The 22,611-nt window shown below is 38.5% G+C and overlaps 1 protein-coding gene across 2 annotated transcripts in view; it reads right to left on the bottom strand.

Moving 5' to 3' along the window:
• Nucleotides 1-3,496: 3,496 nt before the first annotated feature.
• The window catches only part of LOC124342654 (uncharacterized protein DDB_G0271670-like), a 37,629-nt gene continuing 18,514 nt past the window's right edge, over nucleotides 3,497-22,611 (bottom strand). Inside the window, exons 1-4 of one of the 2 annotated variants that reach the window (XM_046795728.1) lie at nucleotides 8,863-9,155; nucleotides 7,629-8,724; nucleotides 6,452-6,640; nucleotides 3,497-6,301 (exon numbers count right to left, since the gene is read on the bottom strand). In XM_046795728.1, the coding sequence (XP_046651684.1) occupies nucleotides 5,730-6,301; nucleotides 6,452-6,640; nucleotides 7,629-8,616 (1,749 nt within the window). In that variant the 5' untranslated portion in view covers nucleotides 8,617-8,724; nucleotides 8,863-9,155 and the 3' untranslated portion in view covers nucleotides 3,497-5,729. Of the gene's footprint in view, nucleotides 6,302-6,451; nucleotides 6,641-7,628; nucleotides 8,725-8,862; nucleotides 9,156-22,611 lie in introns of those variants that run through there. The other variant, XM_046795729.1, reaches the window with a different exon arrangement.

Below are 22,611 nucleotides of genomic sequence, written 5' to 3' on the forward strand. Positions count from 1 at the left end.
ACACAAGATAATGGCGTATCCGTAAAAAAAAAAAATATTATAGAACTTTAATCGATCAAGATCCGTGTTTATAAGCTATAATGAAAGAAAACAAAAATATAAAAGAAAGTGAATATTTCCATTCGCGTCACGATAAAAGTGTGCGTCAATCAAGGACCAGCTCTAATTCCGACCGACGTTTCCCCCCCTGTCGACAGGTGCGAATATGGCGCCAGTCTGGGTCTGTTCTAAATGTCTGTCAGTGTTTAATCCAGCAGACGCGGTGGACAAATAATATAATATGAATACGAAAGTAGGCTAGATAAACTGAATTCCGTGTGTAACAAACTAATTGACGGCGTTGTGGAGATGGAGCATTCCCCCCTTAACAAAATGTCTATATAGATTCAGCTGCTTAATGTACGTGTGGCTGTCTGATGATGAATTAATCGGACGGAGGGAAATGTTCCAAAAATGATTCCATTATTATTAATGGTCTTTGGCTTCTTCCCGTCTGCTTTGTTAATAATAATCAAAAAAAGAAGTTTGATTGTTATTAAATATGATACTTCCCACAGTTCAAAAACGTCTGGTTTGCTGTTGCTCTTGTTTTGTTTGCTTGTGTTATAGTAAAGTGGTGTGGTGTGATTGGCCTTCTTCCGAGTGTTGAATTATGATCCAACAGCTCGGGTTGCACACGCAGGCATTCTTCTATTGTTGTCTCGAACAACACACTGAGCCAAGCCTTTTATTATTTTCTTCTTTCAATTCTTCATTCGTTTTCTTTTATTAAGAGCTACTACGACTATACACACACGTATCAATGACAGTCCCTCCTTCCGAATAACAATGGGTGGTGGGAAAAACACCCGACACTTTTCATTTTTATAATTTTTTAAACCGGCGAATTTTGAATGATTTTGATTGTGTCGACTTCCTTTTCTTCACAATTATTTTACCTTTTTTTTAAGGGGGGAGTGAGGGGGGGGGGGGTTTGTTAGGTACGCCAAAGGTTTTTATTACCTATTTTTTTTTACTTGAACCTTTTGCTTTCGTTACGGTAATTAAGAAAAGAGCGTTTAGTCGGCTGATGATGAACCATAAGAATATTCAAGGGTAAAAGTATACAGTGGGGCTTCTTTTTTTATTATTTTACCTTGTCTAGCCCCCCTCTTCACTGTTTTAAGGTAAAATGTTTACCCCCCGGTGGAAAGAAAAACCAAAACAATGTTAAACTTTTCCCTCATTAGAGAATGTCATAAACGAGTAAATTTATTCTCTTTTCCACTTTTGGAGTAACAAAAAACAGAAAAGTATTTTTAGCCGAGTGAACGAAATTGGCGAAAATCAATCCTTATACGTAGAAACACCTTAAAAATCAATTCGTCCAATTACTCGACGTATTTTTTTGCTTAATTAAAGGACGTGAGCAGCGCTGTAGAGATCGGCTTATTTGGCGGTTGACGACAACCCGAGAGTAATATAAGGCAGCGCGGAATGCTTACAACCAATCGAAGACAGTATAGTTGCTGGTTGTTGTTGTTGTGACCTAAATGGGAACTCGAATCTAAATTGAACACCCCCTTCGCCCCTGTACTAATCTAATCAGAGATATCGGTCAGTGTCGTAACAAACATTATATGCGTCTCTCACTATATACTAGCATGGTGGAGATTTTGTTGTAGAAGAAAAACGACCAAAAGTGCAAAAGGTTATACAGCATGCAATACACAAACTCGTTTCAACTAGCGAAACATATAAATATATTCCAGATTAATTTGAAATCAATCTGGAGTGGCTGATAAGAATAGACGAGACTAGTTTTTTTCTCTCTCATTCAATCCACGTTTGTACATAAAATATTCGTACGCCAACGACATTATCTCCCGATTTTTTGGGGAGGGTTTGCATCGGCTCCCTTTCTATCCACACTCAAGTCTCCTCGGATGATGATGGCGTAACCAACTGAAACACAAAGTCGTTCCAGTCGATCCTTTTCTTGCTGACCCCTGCTAATTTATTTAAAGCCGGTTGGCGCCTCCAAATGGGAGCCGCGCGCTGATAAGTCAATCAAATAAAAATGTTTTGAAAGTCTCGACTTTGGATGTGTTTGTTCGATTCCGTTTATCTAATGAAACCCGGGTTAAAAACGAATGAATGAAGCAATGCTACTGGGTAGAAAAAGAAACAAAATAACACGGTAACCTTGGGAATCCCAATTTTTTAAGAGTTGGACTTTTGCATCTGTCCGAACTGCCAGTCCACAGCGGGTCGTTTCCAAATTGAAAAATTTTTCGGCTCTTTTTTGAAATTTATTACAAGAGGAAATTGTGGGGCGGAGACCTATCAGCGTTGACGTAAAATGGGTAACGAGACGCGGTGTGCGCATCCATCGACAGGTTGTAAAAAGGCCAAATTTTTCTTTTTACTATACGCGGTGGGCGGGAAATGCAATCTCCATAAAAATAATCCGAGACGAGCGAGAAATAATTGAATAATAAACAACAGTTAAATAGTCCACCAGCAAAAAAACTAACTAACTAATAAAATAAAAAGGTGTTAAATGTAATGAGCATCTGTCTAAAAAACCAAAAAATCATCGGCGATTTGAAATGACGCCGTAAAAAAATTTCAGACGACAATTTAAAAAAAAAAAGGCGGGAAATTCCTGGTGAAAAATAATAATGTCGGGAAATGTTATTTTTTCGTGGAGGAAATTATACCGCCGTTCGCCTCCGACGATTTCCAAAAGTCGTTTCTCTTTTTTTTTTAAATAAAAAGAGTTACCGGTACGCAAGGAAACTTCACAGTACCTGCGTACTCTGCTGGTCCATTGTCAATAAGAGTATTGTAATTTGCTATAGGGGAACTATTACTACATTCACGGTCGGCTGGCTTCTGGCTCGAACGAGGGTGGGAAACAGACCATCTAGACCACCCCACCGCACAATTCTTATTTACTTCTTTTTTTCTGGTTAAAATTAATTTTGTTTGATTGAAATTCTTGAAAAAAAAACGGGTCCTTTTTGTGAAAAAGACAAGAGACTTTGGAAAGGAATTTCGGGATAGACGTCATTTGCATTTATGTAAATTTGCCAGAAGGAAGTCATCGATAGTCGTGAATGAGGACGCAGCTGTAACACATCTCTCTCTTGTTTCTATGGGGGGAATTACGTCACGTCCCATGTAGAGGTCGGTTAGAAAACGATAAGGGGACCATTCAACCTTTTCTCTATCAAGATTAGCCAGTCTTATGAAACTTTCTTTTGAATAGGGAAAAAATATATCTTGTGAAGTGTTTTTATTGGTTTTTAAAATTTTTCAAACTGGCCTTTCACGTTTTTAAGCTCATTATCTTTCATGGAAACCCTAGATAAACAAATATTTTTTAGAAAAATTTCCAGTTGGGGCTGGAGACGATTGCGTGGCAGCACTTTGCCGATTGCAATTGTCTTTTTATCAAAACGTTATCGAATGCCAATCACCTCAATAAAAATGAAACAATTGGACAAATCCGTTGAACTAAAAAAAAATTTTTTTTTTATTCCGTTTTATTATTTTTTTTTTTTCTTTCTGTTCCGAACAATCGTATTATAAGCGTTTTTCTTCCATTCTTTTTATCTTGCAAAAATACAAAACATCGTATAGGGGGGGTAAAGGGGTAACACAAATGAAGAAAACAGCTCACACACTCACACTCGTAAATTTTTTTCTATGTATAATAATAGTAAATTAGTTGGGGGGGTAGGGACAACATCATCATCACATCATCTTGCGTTGAATTATTTACTTCAGGATTGAGAGAGAGAGAACGGGATTTTGAATTGATTGGTTGTTTTAGCATATTTACGTACTGTACTACTTATTTAATATATTCTGAATTTTGAGAAACAAAGTTGAGTTTTCTGATTGAATTGTCTTCTATTTAAAGATAAACCAGTGTAGAGGAGGTAATATTGGCAAAGAGACGAATGAAAGTGTAATTCTTTCCTGAGCAGATTTTTCATTTTACACCCCAAAAAACAAAGAAAAAAAGTAGATTTTTTTTTCGTTATTTTTTTTTTCTTATTTTCCGAGTTTCGACCTGATTGCAAATTGGACAAATGGAACGACAGATGATGTGGTTGGATGTGACCGATGCTATTTTTTCAACACACGCAAGTTTAACGACCACGCGAAAGACAAAATTTTTAGAAGGGAAAGAAAATTAAATGAGCTAAGCCACGACGAGGAAAAAAAAAATTGAATTATTTAAATGTGTGTGTACCACTGACGTCCAAGCTTTTCAGCCGCTATCAAAAAGTCGACGAAAAAAATTATTCGGGAGACACAAAAAGCTCGCTTTATACAAAAAAATTAATTCCCGAAAAAAATTACAAAAAAGTTATCGAATTTCTGTTTTCCGCAACTAAGAAAATTCCGGGCAAAATCAAAAGACAAGGCACTGTGATGATGCACAATCAAGGGACTCGCAAAAAATTCGGAGCTCGACAGAATGAAAAATAAACAAAATTAAATGTGTGAAGCACCCCTACAAAAGAAGAACAAAAAATAATAATACCCCGCGTGAAAAAAAGGAAAGAAAAAAACAAAAATGTTAAATGAACTGATATGTTATCTCTTGGATATTTTTGAATCTATCAAATCCCGCTAGAAAAAATTAGTTGTTTGACAAGCAAAAAAATTACAGAACATGGCTTAATATAATAAACGAAAAAAAGGCACTTGCTGTGTTGACGTGAAAAAGGGGGAAAAAAAGATAATAAATTTTTCCACAATCGAAAGGAGAGCTATCATTTACACACCCAACGAACACGAGAGAAAAAAAATCACATCACACACACACCGTGTGGTGGTAGTATAGTTGTACACTTGAATCATCACTCGCCACAAGAAGAAGAAGAAAACGCACTCGAAAGATACACACAATGTCGCTTTTGTACCGTCGGGCGGGGGGGATTATTGAGACACATTACACGCATTAGATAATAATAACTGAGGGGGAGCTAAGACAAAAAGTAGAGCAAAAAAAACAAACATTCTTTTTCCATCCGAATAGATTATATAAATGTATATATATATGTATATATATATAATAGAAACTGTGTGTGTGTGTTGTGTGTGCTGCGTCCGAACTAAACCGAAATTAAATGAAAAATAAATCTTGCCATTCTGTGTGTGTATGTGTAGTAGCAGGAGGGGGACAAAAAAGGGAACAAAATCTAATTATTTCAAAGCGAACTCCGAGTCGCTCGAGAACAAAAAACAGAAAAACCCCGACTGAAAAAAAGATTTTTTTTGTACAATGTAATCAACTTTAATTTGAATTTTACTTTTTTATTTCCGAACGTGTTTCATACCGCTGTACAAAAAACACTCGAATCATCCAAAAAAACGGGAACGGCTAGTATTTAATTCGCCCCGACATCTACTACCCCAACGAAAGAAAAAAAAAGAAACTAAATCCACTTGGCTATTTTGTTTTTATCCGGAAAGCGGAATCTCCTCTTTGTACACGGAGAAAAAAAAATGTAATTCGTATTTAACTGAAACCTAGTATTTTTCCCGCATATCTGTGCGATCCAGGTTTTAGCTGGATTATTAATTTTTTTTTTTAATTTTTTAAAGTTTTGTTTTAAGTGAAAAAATATAAAGGGAGGCAAAGAAAAAAAGAAGAAAATTTTGGTCTACTTAATTCGAATAATTGTTATGATAACGACGATAATTATTTTTGTTTGTTTGTTTTTTTTTTAGCGCCGGCGCTGAAGCAGTGCCAATCTCTTCCGGAGCATTTCTTGACGTTTTTGCAGGGCGTCTTTGTCGGCGACAAATTGTTTTTCCCTATTGGTCAAACCTTGACAAAAGTTGGCGGCTTTTTTCAAAATGACGACTTTAGCCGCTCGATCCGTCGCTTCCAGGTCGGGAATGAGCGATCGAAGAAATTCGAAAGCGTTACGCAGATCGACTCTTCGTTGACGCTCCATCGAATTGTGCTGGGAGCGTTTTTCGCAGCTGTCTTCCGAATCGCTAGCCGCCCGGGAGCAACGTTTCCGCGGGGAACTGGAACCGCTTTCGCCGCTGCCGGAAGACCGCGGTCTTTTACTGCTGTTGCTACTATTGCTACTGCTGCTCCGCTCGCTGCTGTGGTGGCTGTTGCTCTTCAACTTGATTTCACCAGAGGATTTCTTTGACGACTCTGAATGTTTGCGCTGTTGAGCAGCAGACGCCACAGCCAATTGGAGCTGCTGTCTAACCAAGGCGGACGGATGCGACGGAAGAGCTTTGCGCATCAAGACTTGGCCGTTACCAGCAGCAGGTGCAACTGCAAAAAACATAGGAAATTCTAGGGGTTATTTTTCCATCAACTTCCAAAGCGTCGTCTGCCAAAAACAGTTTAACGGCCGCATGTCTAGACAGTGGCGCACACGGGCACAAGGCCAACCATATTTCTATCCTTCCGGACTGGACCTACCTTTCAGTTTGAGTCGTAGTGGAGCGACCGAGGTGCTGCTGCTGGTCAACGTCGTCGTGGTTAGGTTAGTGGTGAGCGACGTCGTTGTCGATGACTTGCCATGCGATGATGTTGTGGTCATGGAAGAAACGGCAGCTGACGGATTCATCCGCAACACCTCACCCAACGAGACGACATCAATTTCTTCTTCTGCAAAAATATGAAAAACAATAAAATACCAAATGAGTAATATAGAAAAACATAGACAATAGCCAAATAAGGAGCGTCTGCTGTGACGCAAGGCTCTCTCCTCATGGGCTTTTGAATAACCCTACAAAAGGCTATCGAAAAAGAGCGGGAATATAACAACCAAACAAAAAAAAAACGCACGGTCGAGCTATTTCAAGGACATGAACGTGAATGGACCCAGCCAGTCACCACCACCACCGAATAACATTGGCGTGTAAGATAGCCTCTGGCGCCCGCCACTTTAAATATTGAAATAACAACATCATCCCATGTGTGGTAGTGGTGGTTAAAAAAATGCCTCCCAGGCATCAAGTAAAGATGGAAAACTCCAGTCGGCGAAAGAAATGTCGTGATGGAGAGAGAAAAAACCGCCAGACAGTCACGTGATCGTGAGAGAGACTTCGTTCAATACATCCGCGCGCGCGGCAAAATCCAGCAGCAGCAGCAGCTTCGCCCACCCACCGCCGCCGCCCTGCGTCATTGACGGACTGCGTTTGCGCGCGGGCAGATGGTGCCTGTCCTTGGGAATAAAACTTTTGCTAAAAAGATTCTCTTTGCACAACGTATGGTGAAATTTTTAAGGGGAAAAAAGTTGTGCCACCTGGTGGATTTACCCATTAGAATTTTTCGCGTAAAATAAAAATCAAATATTTTAAAAGGGCGCCAAAGTCATGAGTCACGGAGGAAGTGGGTAGCGAAAATAGAAAAAAGCGTGATAAATGCTCTGCCCAGTTACAGTTGACAGCCGTATAGTGGCGCTACTAGTCGTTCAAGGTTTGCCTTTTTTTAAGAATTCAATCGCTGTCTGAATATCTATTCAAGGTCGCCAAAGGATAATAAAAGAACGCCATTGAACTTGCCCCGCCAATTCTTTCCAACAAAACCGGATCTGCACGATATATTTCTTAACCAATTTCTTTGGATTATTATAAAAGTAAACAAAACTTACCGGAATCGGAAGGTGTTGGCGCACCAAGGTCGAAGGGAATGGCCAGGTGATGATCGGGCATGGCCGGTCTCCTTTGAGTGTGGTAAGAATGATCGCTGTGACTGTAACTGTGATCGGTAATGAGCGATGGCGACACCACCATCTTGACCAGAGATTTGTTGTTGATTTTACGGATCTGATGACTCCGCACCGGATGAATATTGGGCGGTAGAGTGGCCTGATAGTGGTGCGTGATGGGTCGATCTTCGTCAGACTCGGATTCATCGCCAGAAGAAGATGATGAGGAGGAAGACGATGATGAAGAAGAATGGCGACCTTTATTGTTGTTACTTCCTTCATCGCTGGTCAACTGATCGGCGTCCAGCTCCGAATCGGACAGGGATAATGGCGTTTCAGGTCTAATGGATCCCAATGTATCCAGTCGGGTTCGGCTACCACCGACAACGGGCAATACGCAGGGTAAGCAACTGGCCAGGGATAAAACGGTCGATTCCGGAGGGCTAGATGACAACAAACAAGGCAGCTGGACTAGGTCTTTCTTGCCGCGATGCTCTTCAGCTGGGCAATGTCCAGCCCACATGCAATCATGTCTCAATTCGTTGACATCACATTTTGAATTATTATTGTCGGAGAGGAGAATTTCGGGCACGACAGCATCGGTTTGTAAATCGTTTAGCCAAGAATCTGGATCGAATCCGTCCAGAAAGTCAATTCCGTTAATCAATTCGCCCAATCCGAGGTCGAGATCTTCCTCGATGGCCGTCGTCGTAGTTGTTGAGGTTTCGTCTTTAATGTCGTTGTCATTGCTGCTGCGAGACGGAGAGACGGGCGGCGTGGGCATGTCAAACTGGCAATCGGTGGACCAAATCGAATCGTTTGACGTCATTGTCGTGGAAGATGTCATGATGCCGGTGGACGAAAAGAGCGGGTCGTTGTGACCGAAAGAAAACGGTTCACACATCATCGATGAAAAACTGATGGCTGCCATTCTACACTTATGTAATGTTTTACGTAATGATTTCAAATGTCTTTTGTGCAGAAAACTTGTCAACACTCTTCAACACAAAATCACGGACCAACAACACACTCGCACGTCCTGAATTCAAATCAACAAAATAAGAAATAATTTAGTAAGTTTTTGGTGAAATCATCATGTGAAAGCCGGTTTCCCACACACACACACACCTTTAATGGAAAAACCCTCGCCCAAAAATGAAGTAAAAATTTTTCTTACCGTGACATTCAGTGTTAAAAAAAAAAGTCGAATAAACAAGTTGGATAATCCGTTTGAATTGTGCACTTATTTGTTTCGTCGTGATGAAAAATTGATCAGATAGAGAAATGGATATTGGCCGGGAACAAATAATCGAATCGTTTCGAAAAGGTTGAAGGGACGTTTCAGAGCGAATTGAAGAGAGAGAGAACGATGTTACCGGCTCGACATCCACCCTGTGACTGGCATCAAAAAGGATTCGAACGGCCGTCTAAGAAGCGACAGAGAGAGGCCCTTTCAAAATGGGGGGGGGAAGGAGGAGGCTAGTACTAGGGGGTGGGTGGGTGGATGGTATACTCGATGCCTTTAGGGCGTATCGTTTTGTATCGCTCCGCACACTACTACTACGAGAAATCTAGATCCTTGCCAACCAAATTTTCAATTTTCTTGGGCATTTCTCGCAACTGTCATTATTGGAATATTTCATTCAATGCATTTTCAAGAGGTGAATCATCTTTTAAAGAGTCAATCAAGTCTTATCAACAATTACTTTCAGCGAAAATGACTAACCGGTCCCGTTAACGTGCCCACTGCCCGGCATGAGCAGCGCGTAGGGAAACGGTTGCACTAAAATGCGGAATAAAAACCGGCAATATTAAAAACACAACAAATGGATAAAAAGTATGTCAGAAAAATATTTTGGAGGGAAAAATTGGAAGAAAAAAATCAGAGAATATTCTAGAAATGATTTTTCTAGATTGCAACAATTTTTCGCCCCATCACCCCCTCAGGTTAAATGTTCCAGTACCTAAAGGGGGGGGAAAACAACTAAAAAAAGTAATCCCATTTTTTCAGACCCATCCTCTTCACCACCCACAAGTTATCTTTCACTCCCCTTTGACCTTCCCAACTCGCCAAGATTTTCTAGAAATTAAAAAATATGTCCATAAAATTTGACGTGACGTCATTCCAAGGGTCGTTCGAATGACACTTGTTATATTGGTCTTAAAAAACAAGTGTGTGTGTAACACGAGATTTTTAAGAGCGTCTGTTAAAAAGATTGTCAAACAACAATGGCGCAAAAAATTTTAATTCAAACATTTCCGGCGGGCAAATTTTTTTCAATGGGATTAAAATGTATCATGTACAAAAATTGTGTGTGCAAAAAAATAATATTGGACTAGACGATGATTTTCCCTAACCCACAAAAAAACCCAGACATAGGGTGTGTACCATATAAGCCCCTTTTTATATGGTACACACACACACACACTCCAATAGTCTGTACATGCCTGGACGATTTCCAGACGGTGGTGGATTCCCTTACCTCCCCTAGGGGATTGTGTTTCCTCCCTATGAACCCCCCACCTCCTTCATTTTTTCCTTACCCTACCCCCAAGTTTTTATGATTTTTCTTCATCTTTTTGTGCCCCCCTCCCCTCTCCAAGACGCGCATCCAAGATGGCCGACTTTTTTTAAAAGCGTACAGGAGCGCCTCTAGGGTTCTAGAAAATCTCTCTCCACCTCTGAATAGCATAACTTTTTATGGGGAAAGAGTTTAATCGTAAAAAAATAGGAGGCTGTGGAATGTTGATTGTAATCTTTTTTAAATGTTTGAATGGCAGGGTATTTAGTAGTTCAAATAAATGATACTGATCAATTTCTTCGAGAGAATGGCCGGGGTATAATCTGTGTGTAAAAAAGTATAAATGAGGGAGGGATTTGTAATGCTTAATACCGTGTTGATGTGTCGACATGTACGTACACTGGGGATGAAATCCCTCCTCACATGTCAAGAAATGTTTAAAGATGTTTACTTACAATCACCGGAAACAGCTCATTTTCTACTTGTTGGAAAATATCTCTTTTGCAATTTCAGGCCTCATTAGTAGACTAATAAGTTGTGTAGATTTTTCATTAGAGATTGGTTCGGCGTTGAAAAAACAAATGAGGTTGTCTGAATTATTCTCCAGAGTAAATTAAAAACAGTCGTCTCGTTAACGATATTTTTTTAAAATAAAAATTATGAAATCGCCATTTTAGTTCAACTACCTGTTTCCCCCCCAAACAACGTTGATGCAGATGAGAACCCGTATCCGGTCTATTATTCACCACCCCAAGGACACCACACACGGTATAAAATAAAACAGACGTTTCATATTTTTATGAGAGATATGTGTGTCACACGTAGAAAAAGCTGGTACTACTAAAAGGTGTGTGTGAGTAACAACTCTATATATCCCATTATTATTGAGAGACAAATATTGATTTGATAGAATATAATACAGAGGACATCCTTCTTCTCCGGTAGACTTTCCAACGTGATGCATACACGCAACAACCTGCGGTTTCTTTGCGGTCGTTCCAGACTACTGCAATGTACAGGTGGTGCGCAGAGAGTCTAGACGAACGTGTTAAACGGAAGAAGAAATTCTTTTCAACTTTAAATTGAGATTATTATGAAAGAAAAAAAGGTTAAAAGGAAAGGTATAAATAAAAATACAATTCTGTCCGCCCACTAGCTCCTCCTATAACTTTTTTCCTTCTAAATGTAACAAAAAGTTAGGTCATAAAAATGGATGTCGTAAAAATCCCGACGACCAATTTTGCCCGGCAACACACAATTCGGAAAGGGGTTTTCTTATTTTTCATTCACATTTGACTTGATAAATCCATGTTATCTAATGAAATAAAAATTGTTATCGTGACAACAGGATTGAATGGAATTAACATTTCTGATAGCTGAGCAAACAACAAATCGCCCAGGTAAACACGTCAAAATGAAATGAGGACAATTCAAAGATAACGAAATAGAAAATGTCATCAATAACAACATATTTTTTCTTCTTCTTTTCATTCAAAATTGCCCAAACACTTTGGCTTTCTCTACTACACACAGCAAGACAATTGTCTAGTGGACACGTTAAACTTCCGGTAGTGGACACTTTATTCCTCAACGATATTCAAGTAGAAGAAGAAGATCCAAGCACAAAGTTTAGTTGTGCCCCTTTTCTCAGCTGGCCCTTTTCTGACTCTTTTCTTCTTTTATTACACTACTACTACTACTACTACACTACTACACACCGAAAAAGCACAACAATAATACACGGTACTACCATGGAGTATCGTATTTCCCCCCCTTCTTATTTCGTCTTACCTTTAAAAAAATAAACTTCAGGGAGAGAAAAGAAGTGCCGGACATGCCACCACTTCCAGCAGCCCCTCTCTTTATATTTTGTTAACAATAACACAAGAGAATCTTCTTCTTCTTCTTCCTTGTGATATTATTCGGAGCTGCTTGACTTGAAGATATTTTCTGGGGGGAACAAATCATCGGATCAAATTTCCAATAAAAGAGAGAGAACAAAGGGACCTGTTGAGAAGATGTATACTCGGTGAATTTAAATTATGAACTCAAATTTAACATTAGATGGAAATAAGCCGGTAATCAAAACGGATGTGCTCGTTAGACGCCAGCAGAATAATGAGTCGCAACCGGTTTTTTAAACAAATCAAATGTTTTCAAAGGGGAGGTTTTTTTTAAAAATTAGGTCGTAAAAATAAAGAAGAATCAATTTGAAACGATCCGATCCGGAAATCCAATCAAAAGTTAACGAACTCGTTAGATTTGTTACAGAAAATAAATAAATGCTGACCTATCCTTTTTTAAAAAAAAAAAGACATTTGTAAATTTTGTTTCAACATATTATCTCATCTTGATTACACAAAATACATAGAGACTTGTGGTGTGTCTATCCTTGAAAATGTGCCATAGAAACCCATACACAACAAGCCCAGCAGCCACTGTAACCGCTATCGATATGGCAGCCAACTATCGTTGGTTATTGAACGCCCAATTTATCTCTTATTTATTTCACACACATTCATCCGAAAAAGAGAAATATATATTTGTCGAATTTTTTTGTTTTGACGGGGAAAACGGTCACGTCGTCAGTTTTCTTTCGGCCAAATAACTAAAAATAAGACACTCGATATTGTGTATACACAAAACTAATACAACTCTTTTCCCCCCCTATCTCGCCACACGCATTTTCCATCGGCATCAGCACATCTAACCTAAATACATATAGACATCTACGTAGCTTTCACACTCAAACTTGTTATCTATCGCCAAATAAAATATGGTTCAACTTATTATGTTACAAACCCAACAAAATCTCGTTGGCTTCGATATGATTTTTTCGCTAAAAAAATTGTTTGATTTTTCCGACACTTTTGAAAAATAAAGCGGCGAACCATTTGGCGGCATTTATTTGAAATATAAATAAGAAAAACGGAGAGAGTGGCGGGGAGAAAACAACTAGTTTATAGACTGCAATTGACCTGAGATGACCCTATTTTTGACACAGAGACATAGAGCACACAAGTAGTGCACGTGTTGGCAGCAATAAAAATTGCCTTTTTGTAGTACCCACAACAATTGTGATCCGATTTTCTCTTCAAGGTTTACAATTTTTTTCCCTCCAAATCGGCTTCAATTTGAATTCTATGGTTTTCTCATTTGGGAGAGAAGAAAAACTGTAATATATAAATTTAAAAAAATAAAAATAAAATGTACAACAGCTGTTGCACGGCATTTCTTTTTTCTCTAGACTCGTTCGTGGCGTCTCATATTGTTGTACTTCTGTTTTTCCCCTTTTTGTATTTTTTCGCTTCCATATTCCTCAACTTACAAGCCCAGCTCGTCTTTTTCATGCTGTCTGCGTTCCAGACATGTGTCTTTCATTGTGTCTTCTTCTTCAGTTTTTTTTTGCGGCTCCTTGCAGATCTTTTATGACGTCCACAAAAAAGTTGTTCAAACACAAAAAACATGTTGAAACTTACACACACACACACAGGCAGACAGATAGACACAAAACTGTGGCGAAACGATTCGATGGAAGATCACGGTTTGATAAAAAAGGCGCCAACTTGACGTGTCATTTTTTGATAACGCACGTCCCGAACGACTTTCAAATTCCATTTCTCATATCGCACGAATATTTTGCGCAATCGCGAGATTATTCACGAAAATGTTTGAACAACAAATCAACGAGGAATAATCATAAATTCATATTAATTGGCTTATTAGTGTTTCTCGTGATTGAATTAATCAATAGTAGGATAGACGACAATGTGCAGCCGTACGACCGTCTGTCCTACATTTTCTCTGACGTAACTTGGCAGACATCTCAAAGGTTTCTTCGACGTCTAATACTCTCTCTCGCTCTGTATGTGATCGATCGATATTTAAACCACTTACACGCCGAGGAGAACATACATGATAATGAAACTAACAATAATCTCTATTAAGAAGACCGACGAAAACCAACAATGTCGCTCTGGAAACTTTTGACTCAGAAAAAGCCAATGTACAGTATCTTTCATAAAATTCCGAATGCTTCCGTCACTATTTTTATTTTTAAAAAATATTTTGGCATTTTATGCTTAATTTTAAAACATGAACTTTGTAAAGTAATCCATTCTACACATTATGTAAAATTTTGGAAGTTAAAAAAAAATAATTAACATTAAATTAAGCTATTTGAAAAAAATCGTTTTCGGATTTTTTTGAAAGATACTGTACATACATTTTTCTTTTCTCCCAAACAAATGAAAATGGCGGCGATTTTTGTCCTGTTTGGTGTCAATCACAAAATCGACAGGAGATGAATAGACACACGGCATTTGATATAAAAGAAAGCATTCTTGGCCTTACTATAAATATACAGTCACAAGTTGGACGACACAATAGGTGTCAAACAAAAGGCCATCATGATCCGCTGTCGGATGTCCGGACTCCTCCTCCCCCCGTTTCACCTGGACAGAGAGTTCCTTTACACATACTCCTCATACACAAAAGGTAACCGAAAAAGAAATAAACCTCGTCTCCCATCACCTTTTTTTTTCAGCCATTGATCTCCACTGTGCCACCCCCAGGTGTGTGTGTGTGTCTATGCTGGGCTTTTAGCCTTGTCAATCTTGTTTCCAATGTTGAACTACAATGTTAATTGAATCAATAATTTTTGCTTTTTGCCGATGGGAACTTGCAACATTTTCAACAAAATTCAACAAAATTTGTTTTTTTGTTTTTTAAAAATAAATTTATCTTCGAAAAAACCCTCCACTTTTTTCCTCGTCAGATAAGCTCGGCGGGATATCCGCAGCTATATAGCGCTATAGCTGCCTTACGTATAATCCGCCGCCGGATGTTTGCGGTTCCATCTCTCCCCCTCCCTTTTTATTTTTCGCTCTATGGCTCGTTTGATGCCACTTGTATTATTATTATTATTATTATTATATCTGTTTAAATTCATTCACACACCGCAATATTATTATTGGTCGGCTAGACGAAACGGTAGACATCGAACTGAAATCGCTCCGACGACTACCCCCGACGTCATTTCCATTCTTATTATGCAGTCGGCAAACCGTACAGACGGATGACATGTAATTTTACATATTCAATGACAAACAAACTCTCTCTAGGAAAAAGAAATTGAAGAAGTGGTGGCGGTGACAGTCGTCTAAATTTTCCTACCGCCCCAAAAAAAAATTTAAAAAAATTTAATTTAAATCAAATAAAACCTCAGAGACGCCGCTCCAGAATGCCCAACTGGTGTCGAATGAGTTTCCTGCTTACGACGCTGATGAGAAAACGCCAATTTTCTTCTTCTTCTACTTACAAAACGTTTTGTTTTCGAATAAAATAAACACGACGTCTGATGTAATTTCACACCCACCGTGTGTTCTCCCCCCCCCCCCCCCCACAACGTCTTACGTGAAGAAACGAGAGAGAAAGGAATCAAGGTAGGATGATTTTCCATCAAAACATTCATCCGGTTTGTGATGTTTGGTAACACGAATATTTCATGATTCACGTCAGGGGTGAAAAGAAAATTCTTTGGGTCCGGCAAAAATAGAATAGTGACCTGAATATGGATATTTATGTATAAATATTTTTTAAAAGAACCAGACAGTCAAACACACACATGGAAAAAAGAAAAAGTTGAGGCCAACTATACACCTGTGTTTGCCAAGTGTGGCGAACCCTAAACAAATTTTTGAGTTCCACGATAACGATGCCGATATGTTTTTGTTGTCCAGCCGCAAACAGCCGAGGACGCACAGTGAAAAATGGCGAGACCTTTTTTATTATTTCTAAAAAAGAAATATTTTTTTTTGCCTGGTTTATTTTTATAGCTATAAAAATAAATCAGACAAAATCTCATTTTTCAATGATTATTGATGTTTCCTCCTTTCTATAGGCGCACAGTCGACAGGTACGAAGAAAAGAAAAGAAATGGAAGCCTTTTCCCGACTGTCGCACACAGTTGAATAGTATTTAGATCCATTATTCATTTTCTTCTCATTTGTATTTGTATTTGCGTTGGCACCAAAAGGGGAAAATAGTCGAAAACGGGTTTGGCACAATCGGGTGGACACAAACGCCAAAAAGAATCACATCGGCCACTTCTTCCTTACAACGAAAGGAAAACACAAAAAAGATTTCAAAGAAGAAAGAAAGAGAAGAAGCCATTGCCAATTTTTCTCAAGGGTAAAAGTAACTAAACTTCGTGTGTTCCGCCAAATCCGGTTTGATCTAGTAGTACAGCATTAACATATTCGTCTAAGAAATGAATTGAAAATAAAAATGCGTATGATTTTTGTCTAAAGATTTAATTTCAATTTTTAAAAGTCGACCGATTTGGGAATTTTTTTCGCAATCACGATCGCCCGGGATCGCTTCAAAAGGCGTTTCACGATCGGATGAGCCTGCAAAAAGAATAGAATCTTCACGGGTGGCGCGACAAAAAAAAAACCCCAAAAGATGAAAAACGACAGACAGACGAAACAGAAGAAAAAGAAGTCATCATCATCATCGGATCACCTTCACGCACAGGTGAACTGGCTGTAAACAATCATGACAACAGCATTCCCGTTGAAAACTGAATTCAATCGAAATACCTCAGCTTCTACTGTACAAATATATATCTCAATCTAACCATTTTCAGTCTTTCATTTGGCCAAGAGAAGAAAACTGTCGGGGAATGTCAACCCGACAACAATAGCTCAGCGGCTCCAAAAGAGCTTTTTTGCCCAACACACACAGACACAGAGCACCAATATTGTTTCTTTTTTCAAGAGATAAAAACCTTCTCTTTATTTTGCCAACGTGTACAAACACAACAACCATATATACGTACATTTTTCTTTGAAGAGAAAAAAAGCTGTCTCGGTCTAGATCCAACATCGCCACCGACCATCCATGCGGCTCTGAATCAAAACAAAACATTCTTTTGTGTTTGCGTACACATTTCACCATTTTCCCTACTAGCTCTTGTTGTTTCAATGCAGAAAAGAAAGAAAGAAAGAAAGAGCTTGGGTACACAATGACAATCTGATTAGAAAAATATACATATATAGATTAATCCAGCAATGTCGACAGGCTCATCCGTCCGTTACAATGAATGTGTCGCACAGAAATTTCCCTCCAAAATGAAAAGAAGAAGAATTTGTTATTCCCCATTTTTGGGAGGGAAGTGAGTACCTGTGCGTTTCTCACAGCGATTGTATAGTAAAGCAAAAAAAAACGTAGGTGCTATCAGTAGTACTACAGAGATAGTAGATCTCCGTGTGTAGTAGTAGTAGTAGTTGTAGTAGCAGTGGTGGTGGTGGTACAACAACAAGGGGGGAAATACTTTAGCCGCAGAAAAAAAGTAAAACAAAATCTTCCGACCGTGAAATTCTAATAAGGAATGAATCCGTACGGCGCCAGATTTAAAATAACAAAAAGAATTTCGCTGATTCCCTATTGATTCCCTATTTCTTTCTATTTTTCTCTCTGATGAACCAATTAGATATTCCTGAAAATTTGTTTTTTGTTCATTGGAAAAAAATACCTGTTTGAGAGAACAACCTGTCACACATCACCGCCACCGATGATGATGATGATTTTGAAGGAATTTTCTGCTGGAAAAGAGAAGAAAATAAACCGACCAGATAAAATAAAAGGGGGGAAAAATATGAAACATTCCAATTGTTTTATTTTTCATTTTTCCATTCTTGTTTTGGCATATTTTCACAGTTGTTTTTATTTTTATTTGAAAACATGTAGACAGAGGGAATCAAATGGCACGCATCTTTTTTAATATAAAACAGGTAAGTTTATAATTCGCGGAATAATTCCAATTTTGGCCAAACGTCAAATGCGCCGGCAGTTAATAAATGAAGTCGATCAAGTCTGTCGTACTGGCGCGGTTTGGTATCAAATTATTTTTGGCAGAGTCCGTCTGCGCTCAATGACAAATGATTTGGATGTTTCAGAGATGTTTGACCCGTCGGGAATAGATTTATTCATCAAAAAGCTCAATTTCCTCGAATCCATTAACGCGTTTATTTATATCCATTCCCAGAAGGAGGGAAAGAAGAAAAAAAGCCAACCCTGTGATGGATGACCATCAAAACACGCCTAGCCCCCCTTCCATCATTTCAATAATAATTTAAAAAATAAAGTTGTCTTAATACATCTCGTTTCTTTGTGAATGAACAAGAAAAAAAAAACTAGACACACAAACATCAGTGTTGGTTTGACTGCAGTACACGACACAAAAAAGATGAAAATCTCGGAAAAATTGTTCGTTCTTGTTACGTGTGTTGTTCACAATCACATTACATCAGACACACGTGTAACAAAAGCCGACATCGGAGGGTCAAAAGAAGATTTCTTCATTTCGCTTCGAATGTGAACCATTTCCGTCACTGGCATGTGAAAACGAACAACAAGAAAAGGGAATTGTTTACCTTTTTTAAGAAAAAAGAAAAGAACGCAGGTAAAAATAAAATAAAATAATAATTCCATTTTCTGCTTGGTCATGTGAGTCCAACAAAATTTTTTTTTTTTTTAAATCACTTTCAAGACACAAGACGCCCCTCTTGGCCTCCCACCAAAGGGGGTGGTCGATTTCTTCATTTACTCGATGAAGAAAATGTTACAAAAATAAAATCAAACAAAACCAGACATTTTTTTCGTTCGCATTAAATTCTTTGGCAAATTTTCAATTGCAATTTTTAAATAAAAAAAAATTCGCACAGAGTTTGTGCGTTTGGCTCGAGGACTGACGGACAAATTACGTCTGAAGTGAAAAAATAAGACAAATAATAATAATTTTTTTTTTTTTTCAAACAAAAACAAGAAAAAAAGAATTCGCCGACTTTGCGGCGACCGAGGAAAGAAATAAAATTCTAGAAGCCATCGGGGGGTATATATAATAATCATCTACCTCCAGGCTGAAATGAGGTGGGCGGTTACTTTCGCGGCCCTTTGCGGATATATCTTTTTATTTTTGTATTTTTTTTTAAGAAAAAGGTGAAAATAAAAGAAATTACTGATGATTCACCAACGGCTGTCGACCCAAATTTCTTACTATCCCTCCCACAATATTATTTTCAATGACAAAATGATCATCATTTCCCCTCCAAAACGTATGCATCGACCCCCGGTTCGTTATTATATCCCCTCCCAACCCTCCTAGTCGTTATTGAGTTAGGTCACAGATGGAAAAAAAAATTTCAAAAAAGATAGAACACATTTGTTTTCATCTCCTTTCTATATTTTTCCATTTCCTCTTGCTGCATTAATATATTTGGTTGTGTACAGGAAGATGGGAATCATCTCCCGTGTCACGCGCCATCTGCCACACACACCGGTGCGACCACTGCCTGTCACAATGGGTGGCATATCGTGCGTGCCATAACAATAACAGAAACTGAAAGCTAGAGCTCAAAAGAAAAAGGAGAGGAGCTAGACGATAATGGATTCGAACCGCGTGACAGATGCCCAGACTCTCGAGTGGCGCCAATTTCAAAAATGGTTCGCGTTTCTTGCTCTTTTGAAATGATTTTTAAAAATAAAAACTCGACGGATCACAAGGAATAAAAAAGTTTAAGTTACAACGACAACGACGAATACAAAAATCTATAAATAAAAATAAAAGAAACACTAGCAACGCAATTTAATTGCCCGGCGAATAAATACAAACGAGACACACAACTGGCAGCCGGGTATAGTAAGAAACGGTCAGAGATTACAGTCGGCGCCGCGGAACGTGAAGCAATTCACGCAAAAAAAGAAAAGGGACAACTAAAAAAAAAAAAAAAATCAACAGAAATAAATTGCTTATCGCATTTTTTCTTTCTTTCTTTTTACTTTGAAAATGATGACCATTTTAAAAAACACAAACCAAAAAAAAAGACTCTTGTTTTGGCGGATTGATTTTTTTTTTCCGCTCTAATCTCTCGTCTACAGGTATTTTGTCCGAAAAGAACTTGTCTCATTTCCCGGTTATCCCGAAACCAAATACCCCCCCCCCCCCCAAAAAAATACCCAAAAACTTTTTTGGCTAAATTGCACTCAGCCACTAAAGTTTGGGTTTCTTAATTTCTGTTGGTTGTCGAGACACACCGATTTGTTGCTGATTGCTGCAACTCGACTCCAAAGAGAAGTAGCAGGGAGAGTAGAGTATAAGAGAACCTGTTGGAAGTTTGTCATGTTATTAGTCGCTCGGTTTTAATTGAGAGCCAAAGAGTTGCGGTTCGTTTCGAGATCTTTTTATTGCACAATGTCCTCTCTCTCCAGCGTTTGAGTCAACGAGCTAAGAAAAAGATAACAGGGTCCCGGTCCCACTATAATAAAACCATAATATTACTATGCGCGCAAAAGTTTTTTCTTTTTGTTTTGGTGTGTGACAAAATTTTAAGCGACATTTTGGCGCCGCCAGTTTCCACCGGAAACTCTACGAGCCACTACGTCAAATAGTGAAATGTAATAAAACACACGAGAGGCCTTCGGGAAAGAAAAAAAAAAGCCTTTAAAGAGTTTTGAACGTGAGCGCTAATTGAAAAAAATAAAAGAGAAAACGACGACGACGACTATCGAACATCATCTACTCACACAAACAAAATGAGAAATTTTTAAAAAACAGATTGAGTGAGAGCTCTGGCCAATTTCAAATATTTGCCTATATTATTTTTTTTTCCCGCCTTCGACTAACGTCGACAATCAAATATTTTTGTATTGTATATATTAATTCTCTCGTACCTTCTTCTTCTTTTCAAAATTCTAGAGACTCACGATGACCTAATAGCCTCCCGCCATCCTCTTACAAAAAGGCCGTGGGCGCCGTTCGTCGTGGAAAAAAGAAAATGTCGGTCAAACCCATTTCCCATTTTTATTGAGGGGAGTCGAAGAATGCACGAGAGTATAGGACCGCGTGAGCGTCAAAATATAGGGGGTGTTGCGTGTTTGCCAAAAAAATTTTCAAAGAAAAAAATAAAAAAAAACACGCATTAATTTTCGTGAAGGGAGCGGGTGGAAAGGGAGCGCCCCGGGGCGATTCGAAATGTAAATTAGTTTTTTTTTCTCCCATCTTCGCACATTCACTTTATTCCCGTTACCCCTCCTCCCGGTCGTACTACTACTACTACTACTACTACTATTACTATTACTACTACGAGTTATTTTCGTCAGTGTTCATTTGCAAGAAGGAAAAGGGTCGACCATGATAATATTATTATTATTTTTTCCCGTTTACCATTTCAATCGTTTCATAACGCGAAAAAAAAAAATAGAAAATTGAAATTAAAGGGGAATACTATGACAAAACAGACGAAAAGCTACCAGACTGTGTAATTCTCTTGTGTGCGGTTTCACGTTATCGTGCTGTTACATTCATTCAAGGCCAAAATAAAAATAATAAAGAAAGAAAAAAAAAAACGTTCAGACACTAAAACCTTTTCCACCTTTTTTTTTTCTTTTCTTAAAGAACCACCCGCGGGACTCCAGACTATGGCAGACGGGTCTGAACGTAGCCCGCGGGGCGTGAATACTACGCAATGTTATGCAGCGGGAACGAAAGAAGGGAAAGGAAGGAAGAAAGAAAGAATAAGGAGAATTCAAGAATGCCGGTCACGTGTTTCCCGCCAAGAAATAAAAAGAAGCAAACAAAAGAAATCACTTTTTTTTTTTTTTCAAAATTCCCGCCGAGGACGTGATTTTTGTTTTTTTTTGTTTTTTGTTTTTTTAAATAAATTTAGAGGGAAAGAGAGCCGGAAAGCAATGCAGAAAATGCGAATTGATGTGAATATAAATGGGGGGACATTCAGGGAAATTGTTCACTAACAAAAAAGTTAAAATATGAAGGGCGGCGGGAGCAGCCGGCGCTGCCACATTGCAGCAGATGGTTTTTTCGGTGCCTTGTGTGCCTTGTGTGCGTGCCATGACCGAAATAAAAATTTGAAAAAACTCTACAAAACCCCGGCGTGAAAGCAATGTTTTCTTTTCTACCCCCGTTTCTTTTTTGAAATTTTTTTTTTCTCTTCTTTCTTCTTCATTGTTTCGTTTAAATTTCCCGCGTGTTTTGACCTCCTTTTATTTCTCTCTCTCTTTCTCTCTCCATCGGTCCCGCCGACGGGAATATCGCTCCGACAACCGCAACAATCGCATTATCATCAAGCATTTCAACACAGAAAGAAAAGCCCCAAACAAGTGAACCGTACACGTCCAAATAATCAAAATTCAACAAAATAAATAAATGACTCGGATCAAAAAAACGGACAGCAGCATTTCTTTGCGCTTTCTGCACCAATCGACAATCGAAGCGTTCAATCAAAATCGGCCCAAAGTTGTTTCTGTCGTCATCGCATCCGTCATTTCGTACATATTTTTCTTTCGATAATCAAATACCAAAATTTGTGTTGCCAAAAAGATAA

Source organism: Daphnia pulicaria, chromosome 6 (assembly GCF_021234035.1).
Source record: "Daphnia pulicaria isolate SC F1-1A chromosome 6, SC_F0-13Bv2, whole genome shotgun sequence".
NCBI lineage: Eukaryota > Metazoa > Arthropoda > Branchiopoda > Diplostraca > Daphniidae > Daphnia > Daphnia pulicaria.